At 33.8% G+C, this 18651-nt stretch overlaps 2 protein-coding genes across 2 annotated transcripts in view; one reads left to right on the top strand and one right to left on the bottom strand.

The window, feature by feature from the left end:
- Positions 1-18651, top strand: part of LOC136027058 (proton channel OtopLc-like) — a 428472-nt gene that overhangs the window by 91813 nt on the left and 318008 nt on the right. The gene's annotated exons all lie outside the window — the stretch shown is intronic.
- LOC136027057 (uncharacterized) lies at positions 196-8336 on the bottom strand. The gene is made up of 2 exons (XM_065703986.1): positions 8239-8336; positions 196-573 (listed from the first exon to the last, which is right to left on the bottom strand). The coding sequence occupies exons 1-2, from the start codon at positions 8251-8253 to the stop codon at positions 253-255; spliced, it is 336 nt and encodes a 111-aa protein (XP_065560058.1). The 5' UTR covers positions 8254-8336; the 3' UTR covers positions 196-252.

The raw sequence follows: 18651 nt of genomic DNA, 5'->3' as shown, positions 1-18651 counted from the left end.
CTGTTTGTTTTGGATTTCATTTATTCTTTAATAGTAATTTCTGGTTGTTTTGAGTTTTATTTATTGTAGGATTCTATTTCTTCTGATCTTAAGTTGCATATGGTCTTTACTTTTTTTTTTGAAAATTTCTTTTGCAGATTTTTTTTTTTAATTGATCATAGTAAAGTAGTAGACCTCCTCAACCAAGTTTACAAATCAGAATTGAAATTAATTTAATAATAACTTATACAATAAATAACCAGCTTAAATTACTTAATGCCATTGATTAGAGTAAACATGTGAGTAGCTTCCTGGCTCAGTCTTCCCGTAAGAATACCCGTGAGATCCTCTATAATACTTCACTGGTGCTGGTGCTGCAGGCACTGGTACAATCTTTGTTACAGTCTTGGTTGGAATGTGCACTAACGGTGCTGGTGCAACAGGAATCAAAGAACCTGATCCATAATAAGGATGTGGGTATGGTGCAGCTCCGTACCTGAGTAAACTGAATGGTGTATAAAATGGTTGGGCTTGGGGAATCGTATAGACGAGCTGGTTACCATACACAAGTCCAAGAAGAGCAAGAAAGGCAATCTGAAATAAAATGAGTAAAAACAGACGTTTCATGGTTGATCTACATTGATCTACTGGGAGTCTGAAACTCACAGCTAACACTTCATGAAAATTTAGCAGGGAGGGCGGAAAGTACTTACTAATATCTAGGCGAGGAAAACAAGTTCGTCATTTTTTCAGTAAAATTTTCAACAGAAATACCCCTCCCCCTAAAATGTATTTTTCAAAATATGGAGGAGGGTCACAAATTAAGACTGGGGGAAGCAAAAGGGTCCATTGACCTTGCACCAATCCTAATTAATGCTGGTGCTAAAAATTGTGTAGCTATTGGTTTTATTATCGCACTTACGTAGTAAGTCTCTATAGACGCTTTTCAAACAGTTCGTGGTAACAAACTCTAGTAAGGAGCGACCCGGCTCAATAGTAACCGAAACTCTAAAAAACGGAGTTTTGATACCAATAGTTACATCAAAAGAATTGCATTTTAATGTTGATTTTAAATATATAAGTTTCATCAAGTTTAGTCCTACTCATCAAAAGTTGTGAGCCTGAGAATATTTGCCTTATTTTAGAAAATAGGGGAAAACAACCTCTAAAAGTCATAGAATCTTAACGAAAATCACACCATCAGCATCAGCGTATCAGAGAACCCTACCAAAGATGTTTCAAGATCCAATATACAAAAATGTGGAATTTTGTATTTTTTGCAAGTCAGATCACGGATGTGTTTTTTTTTTTTTTTTTTTTTTTTTTTTTTTTTTTTTTTCCAGGGGTGATCGTATCGACCCAGTGGTCCTAAAATATCGCAAGAGGACCCATTCCAACTTTTTCACGTTGGGGTGGGGGTTGGGGGTGGGGTCTTTCCATGGAGGAATTTATCACGAGGGAAGATATTATCCATGAAGGGGGCACAGGGTTTTCCAGCATTATCTAAAAAAAGGAATGAGAAAATAAATATTTTTCTTCAACTGGAAGTAATGAGTAGCATTATATACGTAGTAACATACATAAGGAGATGTCTCCTCCACAATGCGTTGCTATTTACGCTAAAGTATTTTTACTAATTTCAACTATTTATTCAACGGCCTTTATGATTCAGGGGTCATTCTTAAAGATTTGGGACACAATTCAAGCTTTAGTGTAAATAGCGAGGTATTGACGAGGGGGAGAAACCCATCATATACGTATTGAAAATACGCAAATATAGAATTTTGTTACGTAAGTTAGCTCGTAAGGTACGCATGTTTATTACTAGCAAAAACTTTTGTAAAAAAAAAATCTAGTTGCATTTTTAAGTAACCAAAAACTGGGGGGCATTTAGGCCTCCTCCACCACAGCTTTTTTTTCAAAATCGTCCGATCAAAACTATGAGAAAGCCATTTAGCAAAAAAATAAATTAGTATGCAAATTTTGTTTTAATTATTCATGTGCGGTGATCCAAAATCAAAACATCCATTAATTCAAAAACGTTCAGAAATTAAATTAAAAAAAAACAAGTTTTTTAACTGCAAGTAAGGAGCGACATTAAAACTTAAAACGAACAGAAATTATTCTGTATATTCAAGGGGTTGTCCCCTCGTCAACACCTCACTCTTTACGGTAAAGTTTTTTATATTGTTTTAAAAAGTAGAGTTGTAACAAAGAGTCAAACTTTAGCGTAAAGAGTGGGGTGTTGAGGAGGGGAAAATCTCTCTAATATATGGAATAATTTCTGTTCGTTTTTAAGTTTTAATGTCGCTCCTTACTTGCAGTAAAAACTTGTTTTTATTTTATTTAATCCACTATATAAGACCATATATAGTCTTATATATAGCCATATCATATAAGGTCTCAAAAGATAAGCTTTGAAGTGAAAACCAAAGACTAGAAAACTAGAGAGAGTGAAAAATCATACAAATTTCCCAGAAAAAAGCACTTCTAGCACTCCACAGTCCGAGCAGTTATAATACTATTGCCTTAAATAATTGAGTTAAGTGATAGATTTATTCTGTTTTTTCATTGAATGAAAAGTGTCGTACTGAACTACTGTTCAAGCAACGATCTATTAAATTTTTCTTTAATTTTCAGTTTCCCAATTTACTAAGCATATAAAAAAAAAAAAATAAACTTTCTACTGACATATGTCTCATTAAATCTGATCTTAATATTTCCATCTTGCAAAAAATAGGAAAAGTACAAAGAGTTTAAATATGGAAGGTATTCCATATTTTCAGGTAATTCCAAAAAGGTATGTGTTGACCTTTAGTTTTACGTCGCTTTATCAGATCTCTTTTCCAAGCTCTATAAGTTATGCCAATACTGTCTAATCCTGTAATAAGTTATAAATAGTCTGGCTACCCAAACTAAAAAAGTTTATAATAGACGAGATAGGGTTACTTTTTTTTAAGTCGACGAGGTTTTTTAAACCTCAACGAATCGCTCCAAGTTTTTTTTTTTCTTTTGGTTTAAACTTGTAGAGGTTTTTGCTTATAACTTGTACACAGCTCCCTGACTATTGTTAAGCTGTCTAAACTTCAAGCTTTTCAATCAAAATTTTATGACTGAAGGCTGAAAACTAAGTCTTCCATAGAAAGAGTTGACAAGAAGCCTATTCGTTAACTTAATTTTCGAGTTAACATTAGCACATTTGGTATTCTCGGGGTAAAAATTGACAGCAAGGGCTAGCCATAGTGGAAATTTTAACCGCGTAAAAAGAAACAGTTCAGAAATCCAGATTTTGTGTCAGAAGCAAAAATCTACATCTTGTCGAATAATTGTTACAAACTTAAAATTTGCGAAAAGTACCCCTAGTGCTAGCTGTATTAATCACTCATATTTAATCTATTTTGTAATTCATATTATCCTCGAGTATGTTATGTTCTTTCTATAAAATCCACATTGAGTTGTAGCAACCCTAATTTTAGTTGAAATATACACTTAGCCAGGAAAAATTTGACCTAAATTTAAAATGTTAGCTAATAGATAAGATTTATTTTCATTTAATACAAATTCAAAACTGGCAGCCTTGACCCATTCATAAAATTCATCTTGAATTCAAAATTTTCGAAATTTAACGATTTTTAAGTTATTTTAAAGATGAACATATAGAGCAATGTTAAAAATTAAAGGAATGGGAGTGCCCTAGGGGCTACTGTCCTTTTCTTTACGCTAAATCTTAATTAGTTCCCTATTGAAATAAAATACATGCTTAAAGGACATCTTTTTAAGATAAATTATTGTTCACAAGTTTGAACAGCATTGGGCACCTAAACTGTTTGAAATTACAAACTGGACATATTTACTCAATTATAACATGTTTTCTGTAAAGTATAAGTAAAGAGTAGGGCTAGAAATGGTGGCAGTCTCCTTCGTATGTTATTTGAAAGGTATTTATTCCCTGTTCGTTCGTCTTTTTAATATAAGTAAACTATAAAATGCATAAATAAAAATAAAAATAAATGTGCTAAAATAAAAAAGAACTGTATCAGGTGGGAGTCTGCCCCTCGGAAGCTGGTAGATTTTGGATTATCTGGTTGGTTATCTCATAATTGTACCTGATGATTATCTTAACCCCACAAAATAAATCAACACTGGCAGGGGTTCCCAGGACCAGTCTTGATCTTGAACGATCAGTAAATACCCTCTTTCACTTCTCTTAAGGCAAGTAGGCTAAGCATAAATTTGCTCTTCCTCAGCTTTCAAATTCATATTAAAAATATGTGTCAAAATTTGGAAATTCAGTCTAAAATATAGGCTTCAGAAAATCCAGTACACCTCCACCCTCGGGCGCAATTATATATGAACTGCTTTTGATTTTCCTCTAAAGCTAGCGTGCGACTATGGAATGCTGTGTACTATGTAATACAAATAAATCGACTCAAATAGAGACTTCTAATTGCTGCCTGTGAAAAACTATTTATTTTATTTGGACAGCATACGTGTTTGGGACAATGTAGTGCCACCGTGTGGTAACTTCTCCAAATTTGGATATCATTAAGCTGTTATTCAATAATCTTCATTGGTCTTCTCTGCAGAGACGTTACTTGCCAAAATGTCTGGATGACAATCAAGGCCGTATCTAGGGGGGGGGGGATACGAGATTTGAACCCCCCCCCATCCCCTAAAATTTTTGATAGACTGTAAAAATGTAACAAAAGGCATATAAACAATTTTTTGGATGTTTTTTTCTGTTTTTTTTTATAGCATTCCTTGAAAAAAAATGATCTTGCATACACTCTTGGTAGTAATGAATGTTACCGATCGACTAGTAATTTTTCCCAACCAGCTTGGGTAAAATTACTGTTAAGATTACTTTTTTTTTACCGAATAAGACAGATTTTCTTCCGTATTAGTTTTATGTCATTTATTTTCATACCCCCCCCCCTAATTTAATAAAATAGATTTACTGAGCATATTAAAAAGGGATGGGAATTCTTCCTCCTCTACAAGTGACGCCCCTGCTTCTTTGAGTATTAGGTTGATTTTGACGATATTCAAACTGACATTGTTTTTTCGATGAATAAAAGGGCTAAAAATATTAGTCTTTTTTGGTTTGATTTTTTCTTTTGCATCAAAATGACATTAGAACTCAAAATGTTCGTTCTAATGAGAAAATTTTAGGTTTTTAGTTTTATGGTGTTACAGGGGATTTGATCTCAGCTTAGTATTATGGGATCCAGAGTCCGAACTCAGCTGTAGCTGAATTCGAAGCTTGTTCAAGACACAGCAAGGCCGATTGACTACCTTAGTAGTCAAGAAGCGTCGCCAATCCAATGCATACTTACAAACACTTTTCAGTTTCCTAAGATAGCTGAATCGATGGGAGATAAATAAAAGAAGCATACAACTGTGAAAATCCTTCTAAAGATCGAATTCTATAATCATTTCCCCCTCCCCTTGAAGGTTTCGATGATTATTGGCAGGTATTTCCATACCCTTCATTCCTACGAACGATTTCATCTCTCCCTTGACTATTTGAACACACACGCAAAAAAAAGATAAACCCTTCAAGCTACAAAATTAAATGTTTGAGTAATATTCTGCGAGCCCTGAATTTTGCTACAAACAAGCCAACAACAAAATTAAATTAACTGGAAAAGAAATTAAAAAAAAATGATTTGTAAAGACCGTAGCGATCAAAGCGATGGCCATTGCCAATGATTCAAGGAGCCTATTAAACTTAGAACGAACAGAAATTATTGGGTATATGAAGAGGGTTTTCCCTTCCTCAACACCTCGCTTTTTACGCTAAAGTTTTTTAGTACTTTAACAAAAAACCGTCTTATTGTTCTAACTAAATGAACCTTGTGTTTCAGAAGTCATTCTTAAAGAGTTGGGACAAAATTCAAACTTTAGCTTAAAGAGTGAGGTGTTGAGGAGGGGGCAAACCACGTAATGATTTATGTATGTTTTAAGGTTAAATGTTGCTCCTTACTTTCAGTTGATAAAAGCTTGTTTTTTTTTATTTAATTTCTGATTATTTTTTAAATAATACCTGCAAATATGTTACCGTCTTCACGGAGAAAACCCCTCTGCGCGGAAATATCATCTAGACAATTCAATCCCAAAGAAAATTTACCCATAGTCACTCTTAACCACTCCGCGCGTAGAATTGAGACGGAAAAGAAAAAGCAAAACATATAAAAATAATTTTGTATAAGAATTCTGTTTAATTTCCGCAGTGTTTAATTTACCCTGAAAATTTCATTCCCAGGAAACTTCCCTCCCCATAGAAAATTCTCCCATTGAACAATCTCCACCATAAAATTGGTCCCCCAAATGAAAATGTATGCATGCATCCCAATAACAAATACTATGCGTAAACAATGGTCAAATTTTATAACTTAAAGATCTTTTCCCAGGGGCTGTGTAGGGGCAGGGGGTCATGTTATACCCAAAGGCATAATTATTAGGTCTTTCAACAATGATGAACAAAACGGCTATCTCAAAATTTTTATAAGACAATTATGGGAAAAAAGGGGCGAGGGAGGGGGCCTAGTTGCCATTAAATTATTTTGGTCACTCGTAAAGGGCACTAGGATTTTCAATCTTCTTTCGAATGAGCCCTATTTCAGTATTCTAGGACCACTGGATCAATCTGATCACCCCTGGGGGAAAAAACAAAAATACAAATAAATACACATCTGTGTCTTTCTTCTCGCAAAAATTACTAAATTTCACATTTTTTAGGTAGGAGCTTGAGACTTATACAGTAGGGTTCTCTGATACGTTAAATCTGATGGTGCAATTGTCATTAAGATCACTTGACCTTCAGAGGGAGCTTCTCTTATCAGGGTCGTAGCATTTGATGGGTAAGGCTAAACTTAATGAAATACGTGTATTTGAAATCAGCAAAAAAGCCAATTCTTCTGATATATCTATTGGTATCAAAATTCCTTTTTTTAGAGTTTCGGTTACTATTGAGCCGAGTCGCTCCTTACTTACAGTTCGTTCCCACGATCTTTTTGGTGAACCTATAGGTAATGACTGAAGCTTGAGAACGTGGAAAGCAAATTGGCCGGCACCTGGCTAGGGAAAAAGCTGACAGAGCCACTTTTTGCACGGATATAATATCAAACGCTTGTCTGCGAATGTTCCTCTGCACAGATAAAACAGCTAATGTATCGAAGCTGGGGAAAAAAAATCTGGCAGAACAATTCTGAACCCTTGACACAGTTTTTAGCAATAGAAAAGGAAAAAAAAAAACACCGAAAAAATAATAATCCGCAGAACTTAACTTTGAATGAAGTCATTCAAGTTAAAAGGCGGAACTGGCGACCTTAGTAAGTGACAGAAGTGAAAGTAAGCGTTAACAAGCCCATAAAGCAAGCTTTTTGATTCAAAAGCTGGTATAAAAAAAAACCTAGGTAGTTTATGCCTCACTTTTATATATTATTTAAGAATAAGAAACAAGTTTTTTCAAGTGAAAGTAAGAAACAACAGTAAAACTTAATAAACAAGAATAAACAAGAATTATTACGTATCTACAGAAAATTCCGTATCCCTGCAAAAAATTTCTTCATGGTAAAATGTAAAATTCCACATATTAGAGCGTGAAACCTCTACAGTATGGTTCTCTGACGTGCTGAATCTGATATATGATTTTCATTAAGATCACTGTATGTTTTGAGGGTGTTTCCCCCTTTTTCAAAAATTGAGCAAATGTTCTCAGGCTCATAACTTTTGATGTATAAGATTAAACGTAGTGGATTTTATATGTTTTAAATACACATCAAAGTTCGATTCTTTTGATTTATCTGTTGTTATAAATCTCTGTTTCTTTGAGTTTCGGTTACTATTGAGCCAAATCAATGTATATCCGTACACTGATTAAAAGGCTAAACTATTAAAGATAGAGAAAGGAGATTCTGTGGAATAACCAAAGATTTTAAGGTTGAGTTATTAGCAATAGAAATATGCCAAAAATGCACGGAAAATAACATAAAGAAAGACCAGACTCAGAATAATGTCATGCGAGGGCCGTTTGTACCGAATCAAGGCACCGCTCGAGTATATCAAGTGGCATCTATGAGCTGAGGGTCCGAGCCACCGACAGTTGAGGCTGAATTGAGCGGAGATATATAAAGATTTACTTATTTTATCCTATCAACATTGTTATGACTATAAATCTCATCAAATCATCCCCGAAATTGGAATGACCTACCTTTTATGTTTTGTAAATTGTTAAATGGAATCATAAGTACTTACAAGCAATTTAGCCATGGTATGTACAAAAATTAATAACTGGATAAAATTTAAATAAAATATGATAAAAAATTGTCTACGTTTCTCATCTTATATACCCGTACAGAAAAAGAAAAAAAAAGTAGAAGGTAATGACCGATGTAACTATGGCACAGCGCCACACCCAAAATATATAAATGACGTAATTTATATTTGTATTTGGTGAAGAAAGAGAGAGAAAGTAAATTATACTAAGCTTAAACGATTTAGGAGCAATTAAGGTGAACAACCTTACTGGTCAATTTTCATTAATGTTGGTAATGTTTTTGAGCAAACGGATCCAGGAACCGTGAAACCATGAAAATTAGTTAGATTACATTTCTCAATATATGGATACTCATATTTGCTAATAAGTACCGTTCATCAAAAATTATACTTGTTGCTGACAGAATCAGCAAAAATATTAGGCATACATTTTTGTGTTGCGAGAGCAACACTTTGGTTTTGTCCCGTTTTTTTTTTCCTATGCCGCCGATGTCGGCTTATTCCTGGAAACTGGTAAGGGTCTAACCTGTAAGGTTTTTACGAACAGTGTGGACTCAGGCCGGATTGATGAATATGGCATTACATTTTGGAAAGCTCCACAGAACTCTTGCCTGGGGTCAAAAAGGATGGTTTTTGCTTGTCCACGAGCCAGAGCCTATGGTGTGCGAAGTGAAGTGGAGTTATGAAGCCTATGTCAAAGAGGAGTATCTGAAGTTGTGCAGCCAAGCTTTCGTTTCATCAAACCATATTTCTGCTTTCGAGTAGAAACCTCTGTTCTAGCAGGCAAGCAGGCAGGCACCACTTTCAAATTGAAGATGGACTAAAATCTATAAGGGTTAAATATATGCGGCAGTTACCCGGCCCCACAGCCAATATATCTACTTTGAGTGATAAATAGAAAAATTTACAGAAGCAAAAAAGCGGCATTTTCCCACGGGTCCGAAAGTGCTGCCACGATTTTGGCTGGGTTTATCATTTGTTTTTTTTCGGACTTGGGATTGAGATAGAGAAATGTTATCAGATGCACCTCTTGAACTTTAAAAGTTCTGTCATTGCTAAAGAAATTGGAGCTTATCCTTTGCTCCTTTCTAAGTGGTGACGTTAGAAAGTTGGTCCTACGGCAAAAAAATCAACTTTTGAACTAAGACAGACAGAATTTTTTTTTCGACGGCAATCGATAGCTCTTGATGAGCTGATTAAAGTATATGTGATCAATTTTTTGATACACAAATTCCTTCATGAGATATACTAGTTTGAAAGTTTCAAGGGGTTGACAACTTTAGTAGCAGGGTACACACTGAAACCAAAAATAAGCCGATACCAATTGTGAGACATGCAGGGGACTTGTAAGGAAAGGTCGGCTGTCATTTTCGGCAGTGAGGGGCTTGTAAATTTTGCTATTTGGTGTACCTATTATTTGTTTCCAGTGTATTTGATGATAAGACCGAGTTGGTTCCAGTGGTAAGACATGTAGGGGACTTGTAAGAAATAATCGTCTGTTAGGCTACAGTCACCTTTAGTGAAGAGGGGTTTGTAACTTTTGCTAGTTGGTGTAGCCTACCCATACTCACTATAACCTAGAATTAAGTGTTTACGCAACGGGTACAAACGATAACGTAAAACAACGAGGCAGTTTCGTAATAATTAAAAGAGTGTCCTCTTTGGTATTTTGATCCTGAAAACTTACGGATAGCTTTATAATACCAACTATATTATATAAGATATTGTTCCAAGTCTTGACCCGTCACGATGTCTACGATTGAAAAGGATAAAGCTCAACTGGCTGCAAAGTCAAGTTAGTCCCTTCTTTCGATATTCTTTTGTTATTGTTGTTTTTTCAACGCTGAGGAATAGCCTTTGATCATGTGACTACTGATCGCGTTCTTCTTTGAACATAACGTTTTAAAAGCTTCGATAGGCTGACAACTTCAGTGTTTAACCCATAGCAAAGAAAAAAAACCAAAGTGTTGCTCTCGCAACACTTTATTCGGCGAAGCCGGACAAAGTTTGCCGCAACACCACGTTGCTCAGGCAACGTAGGTCCAGTTATCTTTGATGTAGATCTATAATTTTTATTGATGTACTCTATATAATCTATTCTCTTGGAATAGACTTATATCTTTTTCTGGTTTAATTAGTCTTATTCCTTTTTTCTTAGTTAAATATTACGAGGCTTGCTGACAGTCAGTGCCAAAAAAACATTGCCAACTGTAGATCATCGTTATCAGACACCAGGAATGTTGTTGGCTATCTGGCAACCGTGGAAATAAACCCCTATTTTTTTCGTAAGAGAACCAATCGACGGTAACGCGGTCTTCTGAGAGTCAGAAAAAAATTGAATGGCACACTGGAAAACTTTCTAAGTGGAAGCAATATATGATTTTATAACAGGATTTATTTTTGTGTTTTCCTGAAACCTTAAGAAAATTACTGTACAAGTTCCCTTGTATTTTCCATTAAAAAACTGAAGATTCTACTACGAAGACATGACAAATTATTGGAAGCGTGGTTGGTGACCCCTAACCCAGTAAATCTCAAAATATAAAAAATAGAGAAGGTAGTCTTTTGGTGGACCCTGTGAAGATTTCTGAAGTATTTTGTGAACATTTCCCAAATAAAAGGTCAAATCTATCACAAATTTTCAGCCACCAGAGAATATTTATTTTGAGATATTTTGACCGGTAGATCTTGATGTTTTGTTTCATTTAAGGCCAAAGAATTGCATGGAAGTGAGTAATATTGTCCATATTATGAAGTCAAGTTCAGCTGGAGGTATTAAATTTGAAAGTAATGAAATACGTTCTACCAGCCGTTCTGGAAGATTCTGTTGATAGATTAAACAAACAAATACAACGTAGAAACAATAGGGAAAGTTTTTTCAAGACAATGGAAATTATTTATGTAGATATTTCGGCCCTATGTCCAAGGGCCGTCTTCAGCACAATACAATACTATATATATATATATAAAAGAACTTACATCAAATTGTGAGAATTAAAACTGAATATAAAAACACTTATTAAAACAATTTTTTTTTTAAAAATATAGCCCTAGCATCTTTACTTCAGCGAAGTTCAACCAGGACTGGCGAAAAGAATGAAATGAAGAAATATAAACTCATTAAAACTAAAGAGAAGAAAATGATTAGATGCAATTTCTTAAAGCTAATCTTGCTTGTTTAGCAGCCTGTCTCAAAGGCCTTTTCGTAGTTGGTTCAGTACTATTATAAATTGGTTTAGTAAAATATTTTGTTAGATCATTTTTAATTAAATTTGAGTATAAAGAATTTAATGAGTATTCCCCCAAGTCCCTGTTCAAAGAAATATTTTTATTTATTTTGAGATTAATTTCAATTGATTCTCGAACCACCTGTTTTATTCCCAAATCATTACTAATGAGTGAAGAGTTTTCAAAAAGTATCATGTGGGACGGATTATTAAATATATGCCAACCTAGAGCAGAATCAAAGGAATTGTTGGAACCATTTGAAATTAAGGCCTTGTCTATGTCATTTTTATGCTGTTGTAACCTTTTGTCTAGATTCTGATGGGTCCTGCCGACATAGTATTTTCCGCAATCACAGGGTATTTGATAGACCCCTCTTTGGCGAGTAACTGGGGTCTTATCTTTACCCGAATTTAAGAAATTGATGATTTTAAAATTATTAGTAAAAACTACGTACAGATTATTTTTTGTGCAAATATTTTTTAATTTTGTTGTAATCTTTGGGATATACGGAAGATAGACAATATTTGAGGGCTTATCAATAGCCTCACATTGTGAAGTATCTTCTTCGATTTTACAAGAATGTCTTTTTATTCTACGGCTAATTATTTTATTTACAAAAGGAATGGGGTATCCATTACCGAAAAGAATATCTCTGATAAAATTTATTTCTGCATTTATATATGAATGGGAGCAAATATTTAGGGCACGATCAATGAGGGAAATTACAACTGCTCTTTTAACTTGTGGGGGGTGATTTGAATTAAAGTGAAGATATCTATTGTTTTGTGTTGGCTTTCGATATATAGTAAAATCCAGTTCATCAGCTTTACGAATAATTAATACATCTAAAAACGGTAGTTTATTTTCAATTTCAACTTCAAGGGTGAACTGCAAATTTCGGTCATAAGTGTTAAGATGATCTAAGAAGCCCCGAAGTTCAGCTTCCCCATAATTCCAAAGTGAAATTACGTCATCCATATAACGACCCCAATAGACATGTTTTAGAAAATAAGAATTCAATGCCCAATTCTCAAGATTCTCGACGTAAATATTTGCTAGTAGCCCGGATAAAGGTGCCCCCATGGGTAATCCATTTTTTTGCTGATAAAAAGAATCGCGAAATTGAAAATACATAGAAAACTTATTACAAATTTTAACAAGAGTCATTAAAACTTCACAATCAATTCCTGTCGCTGAAGTCTCGATCAAGTGGTAATTTTCTTCTATTTTGTTTTTTAATAATTCCTCTGAAATAGTTACATCTATATTTGTATACATGGAAACAATGTCGAAACTACTAACTATTGTGTTTTCTGAAATACTTGTGTTGCTAAGTTTTTTAATCAAATCTGCCGAGTTATGAATATAGGAATTTTGAGAATACAATAAAGGTTTGAAAGCTGCACAAAGCCATTTTCCAATATTGGCAGCGGAGCTTTAGTACAAGCTACAATAGGTCTTAAGGGAATACCCTGTTTATGTATTTTTGGTAAACCGTAGAGTTTAGGACAGAAACTACCACGGGGAAAAAATTTATTGTATAGTTGTGGGGTGATTTTACCATTTTGTTTTAACTGCTTTAATTCATTTATAATATTATTAGTGAACTGATCAGTAGGATCATGAGTTATTGTTTGATATGTAATTGTGTCATTTAAATGCGAAAAAATTTTGTTGTCATAGTCTGTTGTATTCATGACAACAAGTGAATTGCTTTTGTCTGCTTTAGTTATTATAATAGAAGGATCTTTTCGGAGATTAGATAGTATTTTTATGTCATGCAAATTTTCCGGTGTGGAATTAGTAGGAGGCTTAAACTTTTTTTGGCTATTATAGAGGATATTTATTAGACCAGATCTAACTTCATCCGGGTTAGAGACAGAAGGATAGTGTTTATGCAAAGCGGACTCTAGAGAGGAAACTATATCTGCCACAGGAACCTGTTTCGGTAGAAAAGAAAATTTTGGACCTTTTTCTAGTGTTTCGATTTCCTGGGGTTCCAATGTTTTAGAAGAGAGGTTAACGATAGCAGGCCCAGGAGTGAATCTTGGAGAATAAATACGGTTTCTCATCGAAGATTCATTTCGTAAGCCCTCTAATTTTTTATAGAGGCGTTCCTTGGACAAGCGAAAATCGTGGCTAAACAAATTCCTTTCTAATCTAACAACTTGAGCAAAATCAACAGTGGACAGGTTTTCCAGCAAAAAAGTTTCCAACGAGTTTCTCTCTGAAGAAATAATATGTCGTTTCTGTTTTTTGTCCTTAATAATATGGACTAGGGTTTTTAACTGTAGTGTATGGGCAAATTGCGCTTCTTTTCGGGTATTTAAATGTAATTTATATCTTAAAGACTTGGGAATAAGGTTTTCCTTTCTACAGGATTCTAAAAAATTTTGTTGATTGATAATATTAGCATGTTTTTTACCTAGACTAATAAAATAAAAGATATCATAGGTCAACTGCTCCCCATAAGCTAGACGAAAATAGCGACGAAGACCACACTGCCTTTCCATAACAAACAAATACAACGTAGAAACAATAGGGAAAGTTTTTTCAAGACAATGGAAATTATTTATGTAGATATTTCGGCCCTATGTCCAAGGGCCGTCTTCAGCACAATACAATACTATATATATATATATAAAAGAACTTACATCAAATTGTGAGAATTAAAACTGAATATAAAAACACTTATTAAAACAATTTTTTTTTAAAAATATAGCCCTAGCATCCTTACTTCAGCGAAGTTCAACCAGGACTGGCGAAAAGAATGAAATGAAGAAATATAAGCTCATTCAAACTAAAGAGAATAAAATGATTAGATGCAATTTCTTAAAGCTAATCTTGCTTGTTTAGCAGCCTGTCTCAAAGGCCTTTTCGTAGTTGGTTCAGTACTATTATAAATTGGTTTAGTAAAATATTTTGTTAGATCATTTTTAATTAAATTTGAGTATAAAGAATTTAATGAGTATTCCCCCAAGTCCCTGTTCAAAGAAATATTTTTATTTATTTTGAGATTAATTTCAATTGATTCTCGAACCACCTGTTTTATTCCCAAATCATTACTAATGAGTGAAGAGTTTTCAAAAAGTATCATGTGGGACGGATTATTAAATATATGCCAACCTAGAGCAGAATCAAAGGAATTGTTGGAACCATTTGAAATTAAGGCCTTGTCTATGTCATTTTTATGCTGTTGTAACCTTTTGTCTAGATTCTGATGGGTCCTGCCGACATAGTATTTTCCGCAATCACAGGGTATTTGATAGACCCCTCTTTGGCGAGTAACTGGGGTCGTATCTTTACCCAAATTTAAGAAATTGATGATTTTAAAATTATTAGTAAAAACTACGTACAGATTATTTTTTGTGCAAATATTTTTTAATTTTGTTGTAATCTTTGGGATATACGGAAGATAGACAATATTTGAGGGCTTATCAATAGCCTCACATTGTGAAGTATCTTCTTCGATTTTACAAGAATGTCTTTTTATTCTACGGCTAATTATTTTATTTACAAAAGGAATGGGGTATCCATTACCAAAAAGAATATCTCTGATAAAATTTATTTCTGCATTTATATATGAATGGGAGCAAATATTTAGGGCACGATCAATGAGGGAAATTACAACTGCTCTTTTAACTTGTGGGGGGTGATTTGAATTAAAGTGAAGATATCTATTGTTTTGTGTTGGCTTTCGATATATAGTAAAATCCAGTTCATCAGCTTTACGAATAATTAATACATCTAAAAACGGTAGTTTATTTTCAATTTCAACTTCAAGGGTGAACTGCAAATTTCGGTCATAAGTGTTAAGATGATCTAAGAAGCCCCGAAGTTCAGCTTCCCCATAATTCCAAAGTGAAATTACGTCATCCATATAACGACCCCAATAGACATGTTTTAGAAAATAAGAATTCAATGCCCAATTCTCAAGATTCTCGACGTAAATATTTGCTAGTAGCCCGGATAAAGGTGCCCCCATGGGTAATCCATTTTTTTGCTGATAAAAAGAATCGCGAAATTGAAAATACATAGAAAACTTATTACAAATTTTAACAAGAGTCATTAAAACTTCACAATCAATTCCTGTCGCTGAAGTCTCGATCAAGTGGTAATTTTCTTCTATTTTGTTTTTTAATAATTCCTCTGAAATAGTTACATCTATATTTGTATACATGGAAACAATGTCGAAACTACTAACTATTGTGTTTTCTGAAATACTTGTGTTGCTAAGTTTTTTAATCAAATCTGCCGAGTTATGAATATAGGAATTTTGAGAATACAATAAAGGTTTGAAAGCTGCACAAAGCCATTTTCCAATATTGGCAGCGGGAGCTTTAGTACAAGCTACAATAGGTCTTAAGGGAATACCCTGTTTATGTATTTTTGGTAAACCGTAGAGTTTAGGACAGAAACTACCACGGGGAAAAAATTTATTGTATAGTTGTGGGGTGATTTTACCATTTTGTTTTAACTGCTTTAATTCATTTATAATATTATTAGTGAACTGATCAGTAGGATCATGAGTTATTGTTTGATATGTAATTGTGTCATTTAAATGCGAAAAAATTTTGTTGTCATAGTCTGTTGTATTCATGACAACAAGTGAATTGCTTTTGTCTGCTTTAGTTATTATAATAGAAGGATCTTTTCGGAGATTAGATAGTATTTTTATGTCATGCAAATTTTCCGGTGTGGAATTAGTAGGAGGCTTAAACTTTTTTTGGCTATTATAGAGGATATTTATTAGACCAGATCTAACTTCATCCGGGTTAGAGACAGAAGGATAGTGTTTATGCAAAGCGGACTCTAGAGAGGAAACTATATCTGCCACAGGAACCTGTTTCGGTAGAAAAGAAAATTTTGGACCTTTTTCTAGTGTTTCAATTTCCTGGGGTTCCAATGTTTTAGAAGAGAGGTTAACGATAGCAGGCCCAGGAGTGAATCTTGGAGAATAAATACGGTTTCTCATCGAAGATTCATTTCGTAAGCCCTCTAATTTTTTATAGAGGCGTTCCTTGGACAAGCGAAAATCGTGGCTAAACAAAAATTCCTTTCTAATCTAACAACTTGAGCAAAATCAACAGTGGACAGGTTTTCCAGCAAAAAAGTTTCCAACGATTTTCTCTCTGAAGAAATAATATGTCGTTTCTGTTTTTTGTCCTTAATAATATGGACTAGGGTTTTTAACTGTAGTGTATGGGCAAATTGCGCTTCTTTTCGGGTATTTAAATGTAATTTATATCTTAAAGACTTGGGAATAAGGTTTTCCTTTCTACAGGATTCTAAAAATTTTTGTTGATTGATAATATTAGCATGTTTTTTACCTAGACTAATAAAATAAAAGATATCATAGGTCAACTGCTCCCATAAGCTAGACGAAAATAGCGACGAAGACCACACTGCCTTTCCATAACAAACAAATACAACGTAGAAACAATAGGGAAAGTTTTTTCAAGACAATGGAAATTATTTATGTAGATATTTCGGCCCTATGTCCAAGGGCCGTCTTCAGCACCTTTTTATTCTACGGCTAATTATTTTATTTACAAAAGGAATGGGGTATCCATTACCAAAAAGAATATCTCTGATAAAATTTATTTCTGCATTTATATATGTATATAAATTTATATATTTTATATAATGTATAAATTCTTTATACTCAAATTTAATTAAAAATGATCTAACAAAATATTTTACTAAACCAATTTATAATAGTACTGAACCAACTACGAAAAGGCCTTTGAGACAGGCTGCTAAACAAGCAAGATTAGCTTTAAGAAATTGCATCTAATCATTTTATTCTCTTTAGTTTGAATGAGCTTATATTTCTTCATTTCATTCTTTTCGCCAGTCCTGGTTGAACTTCGCTGAAGTAAGGATGCTAGGGCTATATTTTTAAAAAAAATTGTTTTAATAAGTGTTTTTATATTCAGTTTTAATTCTCACAATTTGATGTAAGTTCTTTTATATATATATATAGTATTGTATTGTGCTGAAGACGGCCCTTGGACATAGGGCCGAAATATCTACATAAATAATTTCCATTGTCTTGAAAAAACTTTCCCTATTGTTTCTACGTTGTATTTGTTTGTTATGGAAAGGCAGTGTGGTCTTCGTCGCTATTTTCGTCTAGCTTATGGGGAGCAGTTGACCTATGATATCTTTTATTTTATTAGTCTAGGTAAAAAACATGCTAATATTATCAATCAACAAAAATTTTTAGAATCCTGTAGAAAGGAAAACCTTATTCCCAAGTCTTTAAGATATAAATTACATTTAAATACCCGAAAAGAAGCGCAATTTGCCCATACACTACAGTTAAAAACCCTAGTCCATATTATTAAGGACAAAAAACAGAAACGACATATTATTTCTTCAGAGAGAAAATCGTTGGAAACTTTTTTGCTGGAAAACCTGTCCACTGTTGATTTTGCTCAAGTTGTTAGATTAGAAAGGAATTTGTTTAGCCACGATTTTCGCTTGTCCAAGGAACGCCTCTATAAAAAATTAGAGGGCTTACGAAATGAATCTTCGATGAGAAACCGTATTTATTCTCCAAGATTCACTCCTGGGCCTGCTATCGTTAACCTCTCTTCTAAAACATTGGAACCCCAGGAAATTGAAACACTAGAAAAAGGTCCAAAATTTTCTTTTCTACCGAAACAGGTTCCTGTGGCAGATATAGTTTCCTCTCTAGAGTCCGCTTTGCATAAACACTATCCTTCTGTCCTCTAACCCGGATGAAGTTAGATCTGGTCTAATAAATATCCTCTATAATAGCCAAAAAAAGTTTAAGCCTCCTACTAATTCCACACCGGAAAATTTGCATGACATAAAAATACTATCTAATCTCCGAAAAGATCCTTCTATTATAATAACTAAAGCAGACAAAAGCAATTCACTTGTTGTCATGAATACAACAGACTATGACAACAAAATTTTTTCGCATTTAAATGACACAATTACATATCAAACAATAACTCATGATCCTACTGATCAGTTCACTAATAATATTATAAATGAATTAAAGCAGTTAAAACAAAATGGTAAAATCACCCCACAACTTACAATAAATTTTTTCCCCGTGGTAGTTTCTGTCCTAAACTCTACGGTTTACCAAAAATACATAAACAGGGTATTCCCTTAAGACCTATTGTA

Source organism: Artemia franciscana, chromosome 5 (genome assembly GCF_032884065.1).
Source record: "Artemia franciscana chromosome 5, ASM3288406v1, whole genome shotgun sequence".
Classification (NCBI taxonomy): Eukaryota; Metazoa; Arthropoda; class Branchiopoda; order Anostraca; family Artemiidae; genus Artemia; species Artemia franciscana.
The sequence above is the reverse complement of the archived record's forward strand: the minus strand, read 5'-3'. Positions and strand labels throughout refer to the sequence as shown.